At 38.1% G+C, this 20,813-nt stretch overlaps 1 protein-coding gene across 1 annotated transcript in view; it reads right to left on the bottom strand.

Annotated features, from left to right (window-relative positions):
* The window catches only part of DCC (DCC netrin 1 receptor), a 729,366-nt gene that overhangs the window by 297,816 nt on the left and 410,737 nt on the right, over positions 1 to 20,813 (bottom strand). Inside the window, exon 9 of the mRNA XM_087954238.1 lies at positions 12,046 to 12,200. Coding sequence (XP_087810364.1) covers positions 12,046 to 12,200 — 155 coding nt within the window. The remainder of the gene's footprint in view (positions 1 to 12,045; positions 12,201 to 20,813) is intronic.

Consider the following 20,813-nt stretch of genomic DNA (forward strand, 5'->3'; position numbering starts at 1 on the left):
TGAAATCTCTAAATTAATGAAAGGCAATAGAGAGGCATGAGATGGCAGTGCATCTTATTTTATCTTATTTTAGCTGTGTTTACATTAGTTTGTAGTGTATTTCCCCCCCCAAAAAAAGTTTGTACAAATATTTTCTGTATATTTTTCTTACTCTGGAAACTTTGTTCTGTATAAGTTTGCATATTTCTGCAAGAAATCACCCTAAAACAATGCATTTTTCTGCAAGTGTCATTGTTTTCCAGTTTATTATGAAATTTCTTTTTTATATATATATAAAAAAAATTATTTGGGTTTTCACAAAACATAATACAAGTAAAATTTCTTTCTTTTTTTTTTTTGAGAATAGCATGGTCCCGGGTTATCACTTCTCCATACAGACACAAATTCAATTTCATATTCATCTTTGTGTTGTATTCCATATCTTATTACTATTTTAATATTTTCTCAATAATTTTTCCCTTCCCTTAGTTTTCTCAATCTTACTTTTAATTATCTCATTCCTTTCTAAATTCAATTATATATATATATATCTTTTTCTAAGTTTAAATACCTTTCTAGTCATCATATTTATACTTTTGTCTGTCCTGTTTCAATTTCATATTTTCTTTTCTCATTAAACAAAATTTTCCCCTGTAGTTACTAATTGGAGTATGACACCTTTGTATCTTTTAATTTTTATCCATTCAACTCTTATTTAAACTTCAGTTTATGCCTTTACAATTATAACATTCAATGTAACACATAACTTCCAGTCGAATTCTGCTTGGTACATTCTTAAAATATGCACTAAGTTCTTAAAGAGAGAATATATGTATAACAATAATAAATAAAATACTTACTCTATTCCAATTCAGCTCTATCATTAATGTTAGTTATAATCTTTGACATCTTTAATATTCCTTTTCAATAGGATATCATACTTCTAGGAACACTTATAATATTTCCATAATTTTTTCATGTTTCTTTCATATTCCTTTTCATTTAAATTTTTATAACGCATTTATAATAATTAAAATGTTCCCCTCCTTTCCTAATTTCATTCTCTCATTCTCTTTATTTCATTTATTTATTAAACATTACATTACATTACAATGAGTATTTTGTCCATCATTTTAATCACACTTGTTTCATATTTTCAAAGTTCATTTCTATTTCTAATATAACAATACTATCTTATGTACCCTTGCAGAATCCCCCTTTCAATTAAGTTTTCACCCATTATCTTTGTGTCTTGTATATTTTCCCTGTTTCTCTATGTCCTGGTTCTGTCCTTTATAATTTCTTTTCCTTTCCCTCTTCTTCTTCTTCTCTCTTCCCTTTTTGACCCCTTCTCTCTCTAATTCTGATTCACTCTTCTGTAATCCTCTCTTCTGTTTCTTCCTAATTACTTTTCAAACTATTCTTTTTTTGGGTTGTTCTTTCGGATTTTAAATTTTTCACTCTCTTTCCCCCCTTTCCTTTCTTTTCCCCACATAGAAATACTTGGTCATTGAAGATGGCTTCTTCTTTGTCCCTTCTTGTTGTTTCTCATAGCTCAGGATCTCCTTTTCTAAAAATTGAAATACAAAGCCAAAAGAACCTCTTCCTTCTTGTGCATCTTCTTTCTGTTTTCTAAGTTCCATTCTCAATTCTTCCAAGAGTGATATCATTTTAAAAACTTTTAAACAACCACCCAAATAATTTTAGTCCTTTATATCCAACAGCCAAAAATCCAAAAATCACCAAGTAATCCAAATAATCCAAAGCTGTTTCTTCTTGCTTCTTTTTTCCACTTTCTCTTCCTGGGGTTCTCTTATCTTGTTACAACATTTCAGTTAAAATGTATCTTTTAGGAATCTTGTTAAAGTTTCACTGTTAATTCCTTTCACTTCCAGGTGGTCTCCTCCCTTTTTCCAGATCTCACCCTTTTGTTTTTTTCCCTTCTTTTAAAAGTTTTTGAGAATCCAGAAATCTTTATTATCCCTTTGACATTTTATTTTCAGCTTAAATACCTGTTACTGTCAAAGTGGATTGTTGCCGATTTCTTGCTTAAATCTCTTAGTTGTCAATATAGGGAAGAAAAAAAAAAAAAACCAAATCCTTTCCCTTCCCTCTCTCATTTGCAGCTTCAAAGTCTTCTTTGGGAACAATGTTGTTCTTTATAATTCAAATTCCAGGGTACCTTGTATTGTTGTTTTTCCAGTTCGACCCGGTCAGCCAAAAACTTTCTCTTCTTATCTTCCTCCTGCACATTCTTTTCTGGTTGAGTTCTTCTTTGAGGTGGCCATTTCTGACCACCACTGCAACCGCCTTCGGGAAAGGGAGTAATGGCCAGCTGGGGAGGAGAGATGCAGCTCTCCTCGACCCTGCTGGCAGTCTCCCCCCTCTTCACCACCTCTATGGGGTGGCTTAGCCCCCAAACCTGCCGGCTTGGGACGCTCCAGCGGCGAGCACAGATAGAAACTGCGCACAATTGCAGATTTGGGTCTGTCGCCGAAGAAGCTCAAACTGTGCAAGTGTCATTGTTTTCCAGTTTATTATGAAATTTCGAATGCAGGAGCAAGGTATAAACATGTGTACCAGCCAGCTCTTATGCTGCTGACTGCAAGATTTTTCCCACATGTGCTCCATCATCTGTATTCCCAGGATTTACTATATGGATCTATGGAGAGGAATTGGAAAATGTAGGAGGGGGAGAGAGAAGAGGGTAGGGGATGGTGGTCCTGTAGGATATTCCTGAATGGGATATCCATGTCAGGTACAAAAAAATGAAGCCACACATAGAATCCCAGTTAAGATTATTTATTGCTCTTGCCTAGAATCTATACAAATAGCAGTCAGCACTAAATTCGCACTAGATAACAGTCAACAGAATTCAAGAGGGATTGGACTTAGATTGTTTGTGGAACATAAGGAATCTAGGCTGATGACTTGCTTGACTCAGCCTTAGGCTCTGCCTGCTCTTTTCCTATATTCATTCTCCTTAAATGTCTCGCCAAGTTTCAAGATGGCCCTATAAGGAAAATAATGGGGCACATCAACATTGTACTCTATCTGAAGGGTTTCTTTAAGATCTGAGACAAGCTATTCTCCAATAATTCCTCTTTTCTGTTTTGTAGATGGATGAAGTCTTACAGCATCTTCCTCTTTATGTTACCTACTTATGTGGCCCTAATAATGAGAAACAGCAGTCTTTCTATTTACAGTCTTAAAAACACAGTTCACTTTGCTTTACGCCTCCTAATTTTCTGCAGAGGAAAAAAAAAAAAATCCAGGGCAAGCTGTTTGTAAAGCTCTTTGCCTATCAACAAAACCGGAGCGTGATTTGATTGTCTGTGATTTCTCTTCTTCGTCTTCTCTTGTCTTACTGCAGTTAACAACTTTAATTACATTTCTAGAAAATTTGCTTCTGGCCTATATGGGGTGACGCAGCTTCAGAAAGCTAGGAGGCAATGTAATTATTAGCATAATGAAATCTCTGCTTTCCGGCTCTGAACAATTTTGGAAGACATGACAGCTATTTGTCAAAAAACAAAACAAAACAAAAAAAATCCCTCAGCACATATACACTTTTACGGCTTTTGATCCATAAAGGTTGAAATCTCCATCTCACAAACAAAGTGATTCTATGTTTCATTAGGCTTTAAAATGTTCATCAGTAATTCCTACAGGCTGGACTAGATTAAGGGATTTTATTGACTTAGATTTGGTGGAAACCCCCAACCCCCAACCCATTATGTCCCAAAGGTGCTTTTTCAAGAGGCAACTGGACTTTCTGGGTTTGTTTTTTTCCCCTTTCTGGAAAAGCTCAGGAGGATCTTCAGTCAACACAGCATATCTACACACTTCAAACCCAAGAGTACAACTAAGGCAGAAGCTTGTCCACCCCAAGGATAAAACACCCAAACACAAACTGAGCAACGTAGTTTATGCAGTACAATGCAGTGAGCCATGTGTAGATCTGTACATTGGGGAAACAAAACAAACACTTCATAAATGCATGGCACAACACAGGTAAACAAACCCATCAGGACTAGATTCACCAGTCCATCTGCATTTAAAAGACAAAGGCCACTCTTTTGAAGACAGCAAACTCCACATTTTAGATAGAGAGAACCACTGTATTGAAAGAGGGGTCAAAGAGGCCATTTATGACAAAATTTAATAGCCCTTTCTCAACCGGGGCGGGGCGGGGGGATACAACATCATCTATCTCCAGTCTACAACACAGTTCTTTCAATAGTTTCAAGAAGCCCATTTGCACCACTCAGGTGATCCTGATGACACAGATATAACCTCCAGGTGGCCTTCACAGCTCACTAAAAGAATGCAAATGACCAGCTGTCTGTAAGGAGTATAAATCCTTCCATTCCCCATTATCCAGTCAGAGCTGAAGAAGCTTCTTGGATGAGAAGTGAAATGTCATCAAAGAAAAACCAGAAAGTCCAGTTGCCTCTTGAAAACACACCTTTGAGACAATCATGACCTGGATGACTGAGAATCTCCACAGACAACCCATAATGATAGATCCATTACAACAGTGGTCACCTTTTGGGCACAAGGGACTGGTTTCATAGAAAACTTTTTTTCCACGGATTTGGGGGGGGGGGATGGTTTCATGCACTATCTAAATCCTGAAACTTCACATGCTTGCATGGTCCAGTTCAGTGGTGGGATTCAAATTTTTTTTACTACCGGTTCTGTGGGCATGGCTTGGTGGGTGTGGCTTGGTGGGCATGGCAGGGGAAGGATACTGTAAAATCCCCATTCCCTCCCCACCCCACTAACCTGCTTTCCAGCTCTGTTCTCCTATGCAGGGCAACAAAAAAAGACCCAGCCAATCAGCTGGGACTCAGGAGGCAGAGAATAGTTGAGGGCAGGGTCAGTCAGAGGTGGTATTTGCCAGTTCTCCGAACTACTCAAAATTTCTGCTATCCGTTCTCCAGAACTGGTCAGAATCAGCTGAATACCACCTCTGGTCCAGTTCCTAACAGGCCATGGACTGATACTTGAAACTTCTTCCAAAGAGAAAGGGAAAAAATGTGTGGAGTTATGGTGAGTGTTGGTGGAAAAAAGATGGATGCTGACTAGGTTTTGGGGACAGATGAAAAAAATCTGTACAGACATCACTCTTATTGGGCTGAAACTGTAGAATCCAGTTAAGTTTTCCGAGCTCCGGAGTTGTGGATCGAAAGATAAGCTTTCCCCAAATGGTAAGTAATTTATGATAATCCTCCAACAGTATGTACTATACAATTGCAATTAGTTTGAGAGGTATTACAAATCCTCTTAAGAGACTGGTAGTTGGGTTTTTTTTCCTTTTTCTTTTTGTAGTCGTCTTATTATATGCTGAAAAGAACACCTTCTAACACATTTCCACATGAATTCACATAAATGCAAATGAAATTATATCTTTCTCACAAATATGACCCGATTATTATTAGTAGCCATAAAGAAATCAGCCTAAAGCAAAATTAAAAGTTAATGTGGGAAGAGACCATTCTTCACAGAAACAGGATCTGAATATGTGTGTGTGTGTACACACACATATATACACACTTAATAGAAGTATTTTAAGCAAATGGAATGCATTTAAGTTACTCCTTGTTTTTCCTAGGTAGACACCTAAAATGAATTTGAATGAAATGAAATTGAAAGCTGCCCACTTTCTAAAAAGGTATGAGAGAGTCAGGGGAAAAAAAAATAACTGAAATGAGGAAATTTATCAGGGCAGTCTTACACATGCTTTCCTAAAATCACTTTTCTTGATAGCCATTTCTGATGGAGGAGGCATGGTGAAAGATCACACTCTTAAACCCTTTGAATTCATTCCTATCCAGACAAAAACGATCAATAATGTCATTATTATAACAACAACAAAAAAAGTGGTGCCGTCATATCTTTCTCGAACATCAGAAATGTTTAGTTACTAACTGAACCTCAGCAGTGATTATGCCAGTTTCAGTCCTGGAATTTAATAGATAAAAAGTTCATTACCTCCCTGGCAGATTTAGGCTGGTATAGAGAAAGCTGGAAGAAGACAAATAGCTTTCTGTAGTAAATTTCAGACAGCAGTTTCCAAAATAATCTCAAATGCATCTAAAATTATTTGTGTTCCCTCATGAAGAGGAAGATTAGATCTGTTTTACTTTGTAATAATTGTCAAATCCTTTCAGATTATATCAGGCCCAAAAGTGAACAAAATATACTATCAGGCTATTCAAAGAACCATTTAATCACAGTTTCCCTCAGTGTAGCTAAAGATGAAGAGGTCAAATTGGTCACAGCCTTTTAGCTATTCTGAAGAGTGAAATATTTCATACTGGGAAGTAGATTTGGACCTTGGTCTTTTTTTTTTTCCTGAAAAAAAAAGTGAAGATCTAGAATAGGGGGTGTCCAACCTTGGCAACTTTAAGACTTGTGGACTTCAACTCCCAGAATTCCTCAGCCAGCTTTGCTGGCTGAGGAATTCTGGGAGTTAAAGTCCACAAGTCTTGAAGTTGTCAAGGTTGGACACCTGATCTAGAAGCTAAATCTCTGCATGAGATAATATAGCATAGTGTTTTCCATCTACAGAGTTGCCTTTGAAACAAATCAAAATGAACTGCTTTTGAAGAAGTCCAAGTGTCAGATCTATCAAGTGGCATCAAGTTCTCAAAATAGATACAGGTAGTCCTTAATTTAAGACCACAACTGAGCCTGAAATTTCCATTGCTAACCAAGAGTTTTGCCCCGTTTTACGACATCTCTTGCCACATTGGAAAAGACCCTGTGAGGTCACAAAGAGTTGAACACAATTTAGCAACTAAACAGCAACAATAAAAATTACTTAGTAATTACTTAGTAATAAAAAATTACTTAGTAATAAAGAAAGAATATAGGGCATTTCCTATATGTAGGAGATTTTGTAAGGCTCTACCTTAAGTGCCACTGGAACCTACGGTATGTGGATCTGCCTTGCATATGGAACTATGAACTGAAGCTGGTAGCCATTTTAGTGAAGAATGATCTGCTTTTGAGTCACCTATAATGACCCTCATATTCTTCTAGGAAAAAAGCCAACAGAAGGAACTTGCAGTTGGGAGTGGAGACATGCTTAAGCATTAAGTTCTGACTTGTTCCTCTAGCCTTTATTCTTTGGTTCTCTCTTGATTTGCCCTGTGCTCCACAGTTGCTCTTCATGCTTCTGGTTTATCTGTGGTTCCTGCTTTGTAGAATACCCATCAATCCTGGCTTGTTCTTGACACTGTCTACTCTCTTGTTCCACGGATAACCAAGTGCTCTTTATAGAAGGATAGATTATTCCCTGGGGACAGTGTTTGTACCCTTTGACTCTTAAATACCCAATGCAATGGACATTGAAGCTTCAAAGAATTTCTCACAATATCTTAGAACAGGTGAACCTGATCTACCAAAATTCCAAAAATGGAACATTTTTCTTTAACTAGATGTCGTCCATGTATACTGAAGTATGGCTCCCATGATTCTCTATGGGGCACCCAATGAGTTATTGACCTGTTCTAATAGGAGTTGTCATCCAACATATTTGTAAGGCTTCAAGTGGAACAAAGTTAAAACAAAATGAGATAGTTCACACAGAGTTTCTTGCACAATATATTACAGGAGTTTTTAATGCTCTATGCTGCTCCCTACAAAGGCACCTTAATTTACACGCTGGAAGCACATTGCTCTTCACAACTGTCTTTCTATTATTCACTGCAGCTCTTTCCTATACATAATTTCTTTGAGATAAATCAGGAAGGAAATATTGATTTTAAAACTTAACTCAGGTGACCAGCAGCTAATTTCTTTGAGATAAATCAGGAAGGAAATATTGATTTTAAAACTTGACTCAGGTGACCAGCAGCTCTGCTTTGTATTAAAAGTTATGTTCATTTCCTTGTCTTACATATTGAAGTCTAAAGCTAAAAGCAAGTTGATGGTATTGATCTAATACAGTTATCCAGGATGCAGGATTTTGTCCTCACTTAAAGCTGCTCTCACAAAATAGTATAGTATGATTAGCTGCAGAATTTAATCCTAGCTGACTGGCAAGTATATTCTGACAATGTGCAGGTGACAGAATTATCTCATTGGCATTTGTCTATCACGGGATGATGGGTTTATTTACTTTTGTGCACTGATAAATCTAACAAAAAAACTACAAATTCAAAGAGTGAATTAAAAGACTGTCAGCTTTGCTTCACCATTTTATTTATTTATTTGATCCTCTAAAATGAAGGCCTCTATTTAGTTACAATCTCTGTGATGAAATTGCACCATAGGCTGAAGTCCTTCTAAGGGAAAAATAAGTCTCTTTCCATGCCTGTCTTTTTATTCTCGAAATCCTGGCTACATATTATACTCTACAAAAATGAAGAATTGGCCAAATTTGTCCCAGAAACAAAGGAAATGGGGAAAGATTATCAATTTTTCCCCCCTGCATTTACTATCCATGGTTTGTCTGTGGTTAACTAAACCTCTGGAGCAATTCACTTCTCAATTCTCCAAAAAGAGGATGCTTGCTATACAGATAGTCCTCAATTTACAACATTAAACTTTGTTTAGTGACTGTTTGAAGTTACAACAGCACTGAAAACAATGACTTATTATCATTTCTCACATTTATGACCTTTGCAGCATCCCCATGGTCACATGATCAAAATTCAGATGCTGAATTTGAGTCACATGCCAATCTTCATTCTACAACTTGAACAAGAGTGCTTGCTATTAGGACATTTCAGTGTCCATGTCTCTAATGACATCACTGGTTCCTATGGTTTCTTTCCATAGGATGCGTTTAATAGGGAGTTGGACTATAAATTGCCTCATCCAACAGGGTTCCACTTTGTCTTTCTCAGCAGCCAAAGAAGTTAATGCAATCCTTGGTTGTATAAGCAGAGGCATAGAATCAAAATCATGTGAAGTATTAGTACCGGTTGATATAACCTTAGTAAGATCATACCTGGAATACTGTATCCAGTTTTGGTCACCACTTACAAAAAAGATGTTGAGATTTTGGGAAAAGTGCAGAGAAGAGCAACCAAGATGATTAAAGGCCTGGAGACAAAAACATATCAAGAACTATTTGAGGGGCTGCCACAAAGAAGAGGAGTAAACTTATTCTCCAAAGTACCAGAGGGCAGGACAAGAAGCAGTGGATGGAAACTTATCCAGGAGAGAAGCAACCTGGAATTAAGGAGAAACTTCCTAATAGTGAGGACAATTAACCAGTGGAACAGCTGGCCTCCAGAAGTTATGGGTGCTTCATCACTGGAGGCTTTTAAGAAGAGGCTGTACAGCCACTTATTTGAAATGATATAAGGTCTCCTGTTTGAGAAGGGAATTGAACTAGAAGACCCTCAATGTCCCTTCTAGATCCAATTTATTCTTTCACTTCTCTGCAAACCTTTTACTTGCTAAAGAGTCTGGAACTATTCTTGGCACCTCATCAGCCTCACCATCCATGGAAGATATTTTGCAATATTGTTTTAATGTTTGTTTTAATTGTTTTAAAAGTTTAGAACTGTAAACCACCCAGAGTCACTTGGTTGAGGAGCATGGCTATAACAAATTGAATGGTTGAATGATTGAATGAATTAATAATAGTCTATAATAGTCTAATACAATATTCCCTAATTCCAAAAAAATCTGGACTAAAGAAGAGAAGAGCAATCCCTTTGGAAAAATATCCATGGTGATAAAACCAGCCTTAGGGTGAGGTACAATGATGGTCTTTTTCCTGTTACGTATCAAAAGGAATGTAATGTTAATTTGTTTGCAGGTTGAATAAATCACATTTGGATTATCTAGCTAAATATCTGTGCAGAAAATGCACTGTGCAGAAAACCTTTAAAACAAAATATCTTTTTGGGTCATGAAGTCATTCAAGTGTTGTGATGTAGCTCATGATTCCAAATTGCATGCAAGCTGAGTATATAAAAAAAATAATATAGTGAAATCTGTCAAATAAAGGCCTTATTCAAGGACCACACGCTGTCAACAGGAAAGAAACAGCAGATTTACAAAACCAGTCATTAAACCCTGAAGGCCACATGCACCATTCCAAGTGCCACGCCATTGACTTCAAACTCCAAGAGTTTGCTTCTCCATCAGGTGTTCTGTTCAAAATGCTACCACTGTCAATTTCTTAAATGATTGGTGTTTGAAGAAAGAAAGAAAAAAATAGAGTAACAACATCTGCCACCCCACATTTGAGTTGTAAAAAGGAGCCCTTTCTGCGGGAAGCTATTTGTCAAATACTTTATAGCACAGTAGCTTTTGTTTCCCTAACACATCTACTCCTGAGGGCCTCATGCTCCTCTCCAGCACTGTTAAAAATGAGATCTGCCTCTCTTATCCCAGGAATGTTGCAATAAGTCTCGAGCTTGTAAAATATGGTTCCCCTTTGTTAATCCTCCATACTAATATATACCTTCTACTTTTCTAGTAGAAAAATTATTTTCAATAACTGGGCACTCTGTAGATAGTTAGGCTTTATCCAAAAGAAACTTCAGCATGCAGGAGAGAAGCAGTGTTTGAAATCCTGTCCCAAGGATGGAAGATAGGATGCCTTCAAAATGATGACATCCTTGAGTAGATGGAAGACTTTCCACTGAGGATAAATAGTAATATCTCGGTAAGATCACAGGTACATACTGTACCTGTGGCACAAGGAATATATGAATGTTATGGGCTGGGGGAAAAATTGGCTTCCTATTCCAATGTATGTGTGGGTGTGGTGTACCAAAGATAAATTCCCTATAAAGAGGATTTATCTACAACTTGGGGGGGAAGGGATTTGACAAAGAAAGAAAGTACAAGATCTAACCGTCCAGGGGAGGAACGGCACTTTAAGAAAATCAAAATGGACAACAGTCCAATCACAGATAAAAAGAAGGCAGCCTTTCATTCCATCATTGTAGCTGTTGTCTTGGCTTATCTTAACTATCCCTTTAGCCAACTAGCCAATGCAATCCTAATTTTCATTAACTAGAATCAAGACACATGCAGTATTAGTAAAAAAAATCACATGTAGCAGCAATACCGTAGGAATAGGAATAGTACTTAGACTTATATACCACTTCACAGTGCTTTAAGCCCTCTCTAAGCAGTTTACAGAGTCAGCCTATTGCCCCCAACAATCTGGGTCCTCATTTTACTGACCTCGGAAGGATGGAAGGCTGAGTCAACCTTGAGCCTGGTGAGAGTCAAACTACCAAATTGCAGGCAGTCGGCTGTCAGCATAACTAGCTTGCAATACTGCATTCTAACCATTGTGCCACTGTGGCTCATATTACATACTAAATACTGCTAATGCTTTATAAAGCCTTAGTAGGACCCCACTTAGAATACTGCATCCAATTTTTGTCACTGTATTATAAAAAAAGATGTAGAAACTCTGGGAACAGTGCAGGAAAGAACAACAAAGATGACTACAGAGCTGGAGGCTAAAACATTATGAAGAACGGTTGCAGGAATTGGGCTTGTCTAATTTGATGAAAAGAAGGACTAGGGGTGACATGATAGCAGTGTTCCAATATCTGAGGGGCTGCCCCAAAGAAGATGGGTCAATTTATTTTTCAAAGCACCCAGAGGGACAAGAAACAAGGACAGAGACTAATCAAGGAGAAAAGCAACCTGGAATTAAGGAGAAACTTCTTAACGGTGAGAACAATCAACCAGTGGAATGGATTGCCTCAGTAGTTGTGGATGCTTCATCACTGGAGGTTTTTAAAAGACTGGACAGTCACTTGTCTGAATGGTATAGGTTTCCTGCTTGAGAAGCGGGGTGGAATAGGAGACCTCCAAGTCCTTTCCAAATGTGTTATTCTGTTGTTTTCTCTCTACCACACAGATGCCCCTGGATCTAAACATCTCCCACTTTATGCATAGCATAGCATAGCATTGCATCGCATCGCATCGCATAGCATTGCATAGCATGCCATGCCATGCCATGCCATGCCATACCATGCCATACCTTACAGCTTTACAACTATACATAAGCATACTAAATATAGCTGCAAGAACATCAAAACCCAATTAGAACCCAGTTAATGTACTTACACTCAGGTTGGGTTGCCACCTTGATGGGCTGTGAACTTTCTCCTGGTCCCCATTCATTGTACGCCACTACTCGGAAGGTATAAGTCTCTTCAGGTTTCAGATTCCCCACTGTAAGCTGGAGCAACCCAGATTGGGAGGTATTCAGTGCTCTCTCCCTAACCAAAAAAAAAAAAAAGCAATGCAAGAAACACAAATGTCAAGATGAAAAAAAAATATTCCAAATAATGTTCTAGGAGGTTTCATAAAATCATAAGGGAGAGAAAATTGAGGAACAGCTGTGATGAACTATCTAGCCTAAACAGAAGAAGAAGGATGACTTCCTATGTTGTTACGATCATTATCATTTTATATACCTCTTTTTATTAGATTCTCAATGCAGTATCTAACAGTGAATCATCAATATCTTATCACATTACAGAAAAGCAAAATCTAAAAGCGATAAAACAAAAATACTGACAAGCGTAAACTAAAAAAAATAATAATGGATGGGAACAGGAGATTAAAGCACCAGCTAGTATTAAAAAAAGGAGGGGGGAGGAACCACTGAAGTGAAGAATAAAACAAAACAGTGAGTATCTTGAATAGTTACAGATAGAAAAATCCCCTCCCCTCAATTCTTACATGACATCTGCCCAAATGTACTATTTGTGACACAGCAGCTACGGTACTTATTGTTGCAGTTAATTGGTATGAATATTGTGTAGTGTTTAGAAATATATCATTAAAAATGTCAATCAACACAATTTTATAGTGTGTGGTAACAGTCAAGTAATAAACATCTCACTAATTTTAATTTGGTGGAAAATCTCTCCAGACAAGAAATCTTAGGCCTCTAGCTATGCTGAGCACTGATAACACATAAATCCATACAGGATGAGGCTAGAATACCACAGACAAATTAGTATGCGGAGTTATAGTAGCCAATCCAAATGGGATAGGGGAAATAAGGAAGGGAAATCAGAAACCTGGATAGGAAAGTTAAAGCTTATTAATAAAGGAAGAATAAACACAACAAACTGAAACTATTTCTCAAACAACGTTCATAAACAGCTCTGGTTAGAATAAATGGATCAACTGTTCAGGAACTGAGTGAAGTTGTGTCAAATTTGTGAAGTTTAGAGCAGGGGCTGTCAAACTCGCAGCCCGCCCGCTGGATACGTCACACGCTGCCCGTGCCCACACCCAGTTTAGCGAAGGGGGAGGGAATCCTGACATGTCACATGACGACACCGTGACGATGTGCGTTTGACACCCCTGTGTTACAGGTTCATCTATCCACCTTCAAACTGTGGGTTTGTCCCCAGGTCAATGATTTAGGATTTAAGAGCAGGTTGAAGAAATCAGATGGGTAAGATATGTCATTAGGCAAAGCAAAATGCAACCTGAGACTTTGAAGGACTAGAACCTAGCACCCAAACTGAGGCTCTAGATCTGATCTCAGTGTAGGATCTATGCTACCCAGTGTCACATTTTGTGAGATGGGTGGCTATAGATGAATATGATGCATGCGTGTATGTATGTATGTATATATGTATGCATTTATGTATGTATGTATCTAGACTGTCCAAAAAAGCCTGCAACTGGTGAAGGACAGGGAACAATGAAGCACTACATTACATGGAATATCACTTGGGAACTTCCAAATAAATTAGTTCTTGCAGTCACAGCTGAGCTGTGCTCAGATCCAAGCTGGGAATATTTAATTGCACCTAAAAGTAGAACAAGAAACAACAGGTGGAAACTAATCAAGGAAAGAACCAATCTAGAAATAAGGAGAAATTTCCTTATTTAGAACAATTAATCAGTAGCTATGGGTGCTCTATCACTGTAGGTTTTTAAGAAGACCTTGGACAACCATTTGTTTGAAATGGTATAGGGCCTCCTGTGTGAGCTTCCAATTCCTTCCAATTCCTTCCAATCCCTTCCAATTCTGGTATTTAAAAAGGCAGCTGAACACTGCCCCAATATGTGACAGCCTAACTCTATTTCTGTTCTTTAACTCCAAATTGTAATCACTTTCCTAAAAAACCCACCTCATTATGCCTGTACCAATCAACAGCTCAGCTGATTTCAAACTATTATTATATAGCGCCTCTGCTAATTTCAACCCTGGACAATTATTGGTACTTTGAGAAAATTTTGCAAGCTATGAGAATAACCTGCAGCCCTCATGAAAATGTATGTAAATTAAGCCCTTGGATTAATTTCAAAATCTGTCTCCAGGAAATTAGTTCAGGCCACTTTGCATAGTTACTTGTCCATTTTCTTGTCACATTTTTTTCTGTCTTTTCTAATTTTTCTTTAAAAAATCTTTGAAGTTCCTATTTTGCATACAGCAGCTTTGGAAAAATATTTTCCATTCGTAAAATTAAGACGAGAAAGCATTAAAAAGCTTGTGGATGCACCTTCCTTGGACAATGTTAGTTTGAAATATTTTTAAAAAGTAATTTAATATTCATTTAATATTTCATTGCATTTGACCTTGTAGGAGATGATCAGACTGTGACTGAGGGAGGAATCAAGTGGGTCATCAGTCTTGAGTCCCTTTGCACCCATAAGAGATAAGTTCAACCCACTTTGAATTCCGTTGACTCTTATCTGCCACCTATTTGCTTTGCCTGTTAGTAGTTCAGATTCTTGGCAGAGAGCACAAGCTTGGAATAAACCTTTGCATTCTTTTGAACTGCCTGGACTTCAGGGATGGTATTCAGCTGGTTCTGACTGGTCCTTGTGGACTGTTAGGGAAAATGTTGACTGGTTTGGAGAACTGGTAAGGAAAATTTTGACTGGCCCTGCCCAACCACTGGCCCCCATCCTTTGGCCTCTGCCTCCCACCAATTTGCCTCCTTGCAGAAAAAAACAAACAGCCTGTTTCAGTTTCAACTTCTGCGCAGCCTGATTAGCACAAGAAGCTGATTGTTGGTTGGATCAGCCTCCCTACCATCAGCTGTTCCAGGCTGCAGAGATTGCACACCCCATTGCACCCCATTTTTGGCCTCTGTGTGCCCCATTTTTGGCCAGTTCCTATCTTCGCTGCCCAAAAAGGGGACGTGTGGAGGCCAAAGTAGGGTGTGCAGAGGCTGAAAACAAGATGCAGAGGCTGAAAACAAGATTCAGAGACTGAAAATGGGGCATGTGGAGGCAGCAATAGGCTATGGCAATCCCTGCAGCCTGAAACAGCTGATAGTTGGGAGGCCGATCCAACAACAACCAGCTGCTTGCGCTAGTCAGGCTGTGCTGAAACTGAAACTGAAACAGGCTGTTCGCTGTTTGCTGCAAGGAGGCAAATTGCTGGGAGGCAGAGGCAGTTTTTTTTAATTTGATCACTACACATGTGCGTACAAAGTGCACGATTGGTTTGGGCATGCATGAAGAGCACACGCAAAGCAAGCTCCGAACCAGTAGGAAAAAAAAAATTTTTTTTGAAACACACCACTGCTGGACTTCCTGATTTTCCCACACTTGACAGATATTGTTTCACTGCACTAAAATACTTTAGGTGAGTCTCTATTTTGTAAGAAAAGTAATAATGTTTATTTTTTTAACAACTTTTTTGTTTGTTTGTTTTTAAATAAACAAACAAGTTAATTTCATATTGCACGAAATCCTCTTTATGCCATAGATCACCAATTAATGGCCCCAAACTAACTAATCTACTATCTGGAAAGGAGAAATGATAGCATTTTTCTTTCTTCATTCCCGACTTCCAATATTTATTTCACAGACACTCTTTAGGCTATTGTGATATAAACAAAATTAAATAAGAAATGAAGCATGGCAAAAATTAAATAATTTCAAATTTGCCCAAAGAAATACTGAGTAATGGGTGAAGAGCTCAAACAATCACAGACCATTAAATATGTGTCTGGGTAAGAATTTTTCAAAGCAAACACAGATACAAACAAGGTTTTCAGCAGTAATTCTGTCCATAATTCTTGTGGCGTGCTCTGTTTTCATTGACATCAGATCTGAAACAAATGCAGTGGGCCCAGCTTAATCCACCACCCCCAAAGTTAAGTCATGCTCCACTTCATTCTCATTACTCTCATCTTATGTGCTTACTGAAAGTATAGAGACTTTCTACAAGGACTGCAAAATGCAATGGTTCAGCCATAAAGATAACAGGTAACGGAGTCCCTGGAAGGCAGGTTAACAATGCTTAACTTCGAATGTCAATTGCTGAATCTGATCCCATTTGATTCCAGTCACAGCCATTCATATTTATTCACCGAAGATGTTCACTTGCAGTTAATGTTGTACAAACCAAGTGAATGTTTTATACTACTCACTCCCATTGCTGAAGCTTTTGTTCTTTTGTTTCACTCCCACAGCTGCGTAGGGTGTCTTCTCAGTTTTAGACAAGGACAGAATAGATAGGATTACGAAGGCTAAGGGTGATCTATGGGTTTATGTTTATCTTTATTAAAAACTGCTCTGCAGTTTCTCCTGGCGTTTGAAAAATATTCCAGGTTTGATTTTTATCCCATTTCTTTTTCTTTCTTTCTTTCTTTCTTTCTTTCTTTCTTTCTTTCTTTCTTTCTTTCTTTCTTTCTTTCTTTCTTTCTTTCTTTCTTTCTTTCTTTCTTTCTTTCTTTCTTTCTTTCTTTTCTTTTCTTTTCTTTTCTTTTCTTTCTTTCTTCTTTTTTGACCTATCACATTTCAACATCAATATGTGTGGGTGAGTAGGTAGGTGTGTGTATAACTGTCATGAAAAATGAACAAAGTTTCTCAACTAAACACATCACTTTTGCTAGCAGATTTTACTAAGATTACTTTAGTGTACAGAGTTTCCAAAATAGCAATAGCAGGGGTGGGATTCTACCAGTTTGCACCTATTCGCTAGAACCGGTTGTTAACATTCTAAGCAGTTCGTAGAACCAGTTGTCAGAAGAAATTACTGGCCTAATCCTGTAAGGAAGGCAGGAAGGAAACATTCTGGTGTTGCTTACAGAAACTGCCTCTCTATTAACCCTTATACATTCTTGGCAGGACTAGACTTCCTGTCTCAGGAACTTCTCGGGAGTTTTTTTCCCCTCCTTTGCTGGTGCTTTACTTGTGTGGAATGACCATTCAAAGTTACAATGGCACTGAAAAAAGTGACTTATAACCATTTTTCACACTTACAACTATTGCAGCATCCCCACAGTCACGAGAGGCCAGGCGAGGAGATGCATGCCTCGATGTGAGTGAAGTTGAGTTGGCCACGCCCAGCCAATAACATGACCACCAAGCCATGCCCGCCAACTAAGCCATGCCCACAGAACTGGTTGTTAAAAAATTTGAATTCCACCCCTGAGCAATAGCAATAGCGCTTAGACTTATATATCACTTTACAGTGCTTTACAGCCCTCTCTAAATGGTTTACAGAGTCAGCCTACTGCCCCCAACAATCTGGGTCCTCATTTTACTGACCTTGGAAGGATAGAAGGCTGATTCAACCTTGAGGCTGGTGAGATTCAAAATGCCAAATTGCAGTCAGTCAGCAGTCAGAAGAAGTAGCCTGCAGTACTGCATTCTAATCACTGTGCCACTGCGGCTCATCAAAATCCTACATTTAGGAGTTTTTTTTTGTTGTTGTTTAAAGTTGTGAATTTTATTGCAAATATTTTTAAAAACATTTTTATGAATTTTTTAAGTATTACAAAATACAAAATATCAAAGTAAATAGGGGAATGTTAGGGAAGGGAGGGAAAGGGGAAAAGGAAGTGAGGAAGTAGGAAAAAGAAAAGAAAAAGAAGTATTGACTTCTGACTCTCTCTATTGCAGTACAATAAAACTTCAAGTCACAGATTTTTGTTTTTCCATAATAATATGAACAAGTCATTTCTATAAAGATGTATCAATTTAATCTGTAAAACCCAAAGTCAAAGTTACATTCTTTTCCACATCAAGCACGAAAGTCAGAAGCTCTTTCCATGTGGAAACGAAAGTACTTATATTTTTTTCTTTAATCAGAGTAGTCAATTTTTCCATTTCAGTTAACTCCATCAACTTCTGCAACCATTATTCCATGGTAGGTATCAAAGTGTCTTTCCATTTTTGCTCATATGACAATTTTGCTGCTGTCACCATGTATAATAACAAAAGTTCCAATTTTTTATCTTCGTTTTATTGCAAATATTGAGAACAATAGTTTGGTTTACATAAAGCAGGGAAAGACAATATGAAGGTCCATTGAAGAAGCTTCTTGGATGAGAAGTCAAATATCTTCAAGGGAAAAAAGTAAGTGATATTTTGTACAAAGTGAAATAGTTTATCAGTATATTGTTAATATAAGGTGATTAGTACTGAATTGAAAACAACAGAATGGTATATAATCAATCAACAAATTGATATATTGGATATGTCATTATACACAGCATTATTGGGTATAGTGATAGCAACATTCTCTTCTACAGGTGCAGCTAGAGACTTATTGGGACTTAATAGGAAAAAGTGCTTATATTAGCTTCTTTTACCTCAGGGAGGCAAATCTTGGTGCCTTTACCTCAATAAAGATACTCACAATATACATTTCTTCATCAAGGTCAATTAAATTACCTTGATATTTGCCTTATGAGCAAATATCTGGAGAGTAATCCCATTTATTACCTTGAATTAATTTGATTTGAACTATATTTAAATTAAATTAAATTAAATTAAATGTGAATCGTTTGTCCTGACCATGAATGTATCCCAACCATTTTTAAAACTGTGACTGCCATATTTAACAGTTAACTGCAATCACTGTGTCAAGCCTGAATTTGGTTAGATGGTGGATTGGTTTATATCTGGGTTATTCATATGAATTCAGTTTGACACACTTGGGAGCTGAAAGGGCAGAGAGCTGAGGTGGATGGAGTTCCAGCCAAAACAACATAGCTGGACGATGAGTCAGCCATGTTCCAATGGCTGCCTGGCCAGAGGAAAGAGGAGTGAAGTTGCCAGGCAACCGTTTCACATCCCAGTTGGACAATGTGACATATTGTTTTGGAAAATCTTAGTTATAGTGACATGGAAAGCCGGGAAACTTTCAGTATTGGCTTTCCACTAGTTAGGGCCAAGATGGTGTACCTTAATAAACTTGTTCTTTGAGGAATTGAAATGCCTCCGAGTTTGTTTTATGATGGTTACATTACTTAGAACCTGACACACTGTCCTAAAAAAAACCAACCTAATGACTTAAAGATGAAAAGTAACTTGCAGAGAGGATAACTATAGTCGCATACATTTTCTTTCTTTGTCATCCTGCATTCCTGCTATCTGTGACTAATAACTTGTGGGGGGGAAGATGACCCGTGGGATATTGTATAAGAGCCATGGTGGTGCAGTGGTTAGAATGCAGTATTGCAGGCTAATTCTGCCGACTGCCAGCAGTTCGATTCTTACCAGGCTCAAGGTTGACTCAGCCTTCCATCCTTCTGAGGTGGGTAAAATGAGGGCCCAGATCGTTGGAGGCAATAGGCTGACTTTGTAAACCGCTTAGGGAGGGCTGTAATGCACTGATGTCTATATAAGTCTAAGTGCTATTGCTGTTGTAAGTCTTCAGTGAAGTATAAAAGCCAGTGGTGAAGATGCTGGCATAGAAATCAGATGTTCTGACCCACACGTGGTTCCAAGAGAGCAAACACAAGACAAAGGCAGCAGCATAACCTTTTAATTTTTCACTTATGAATCCTGTTTCTTCACAGATAAAAGGCTGCTTCCAACTAATTAGCTCTGACAAGGAAGAGTCTTGCCATGTTTTCTCAAGGCTACCAAGAACAACAGATAAGAAATATTTTACAACACAAGAGTCTTCAAATTCCAACTTAAAATACTGCAATGTCCACGAGGCTGGACTTTCAAAATGTTTGTGCTTCCTACAAAGAACGTCTGATTCACAGCTGGCTTTTATCTTCTTGAAGGAGGGGCCATTACCTTGTAGCCTTACTCCTGAGTCACCCATGCTGCTGCAGCTGCTCTTTCCTACGAGCAACGCTGCACGCACGCACACTTGGCACAGGCTCCTCGGGAACCTCCTTATCGCTGCTGCCAGCCCCCACAAACTCTGAAGGCAGCAGTCCACTCCCTAATGGTCCTGGCCCCTCATCTGAGTCCTCACTCTCCTCAGCCGTCCACACCTGCTGCCGGTTAACCACAACGCCAGAAGACTCTGAGTTCTAGTTCTGCCTTAGATATGAAAGCCAGCTGAATGACTTTCGGCCAATCACAAAGAGACTGTGAATTCTAATCCTGCTATAGATATAAATGCCAGCTACATCACTTTGGTCCAATCTCAGGAGACAGGTCAAATCTTGTCCCACTTTTGGCATGAAAACAGAGTGAATAACAGAGGCCAGTTACTGTTGCTGTTGTTGTAGAGAAAATATGAGGAGGAAGGAGTATCAGGTATTCAGTTGTTTATAAAAAAAACATTAAAGGCAGGATATGAATTTTTAAAGAATGAGCAGATATGTACAATGGATCCTCAGCAACAGTGAATGGGATTTTTGGGCTTCGGGGCTTTCATAAATTCAGGTGATTAAACAGAAACACAAAATGCTTCATAAAGCTAATAAAATATAGCAATAGTAAAATATTATTTTAAAATGTGTTGGCAGCAAGGACATGCTGAGAAGTCATGGAGAAAATGAGAAAATTGCTAAGTAAATGAAAGATAGCTTCAAATAATGATTAAAAAACATGGAACTCTTCAGTGGCAGTTTGTATAAGAAAGGTAGAACAACATTTGTAAATGTTTCAGAGTGATAAAATATAATTGCATCATTTTTGCACATTTAGTAAGT

This window comes from Notechis scutatus, chromosome 2 (genome assembly GCF_049901735.1).
Source record: "Notechis scutatus isolate UNSWTSFEM ecotype Mainland chromosome 2, rNotScu1.2, whole genome shotgun sequence".
In the NCBI taxonomy this organism is placed as follows: Eukaryota; Metazoa; Chordata; class Lepidosauria; order Squamata; family Elapidae; genus Notechis; species Notechis scutatus.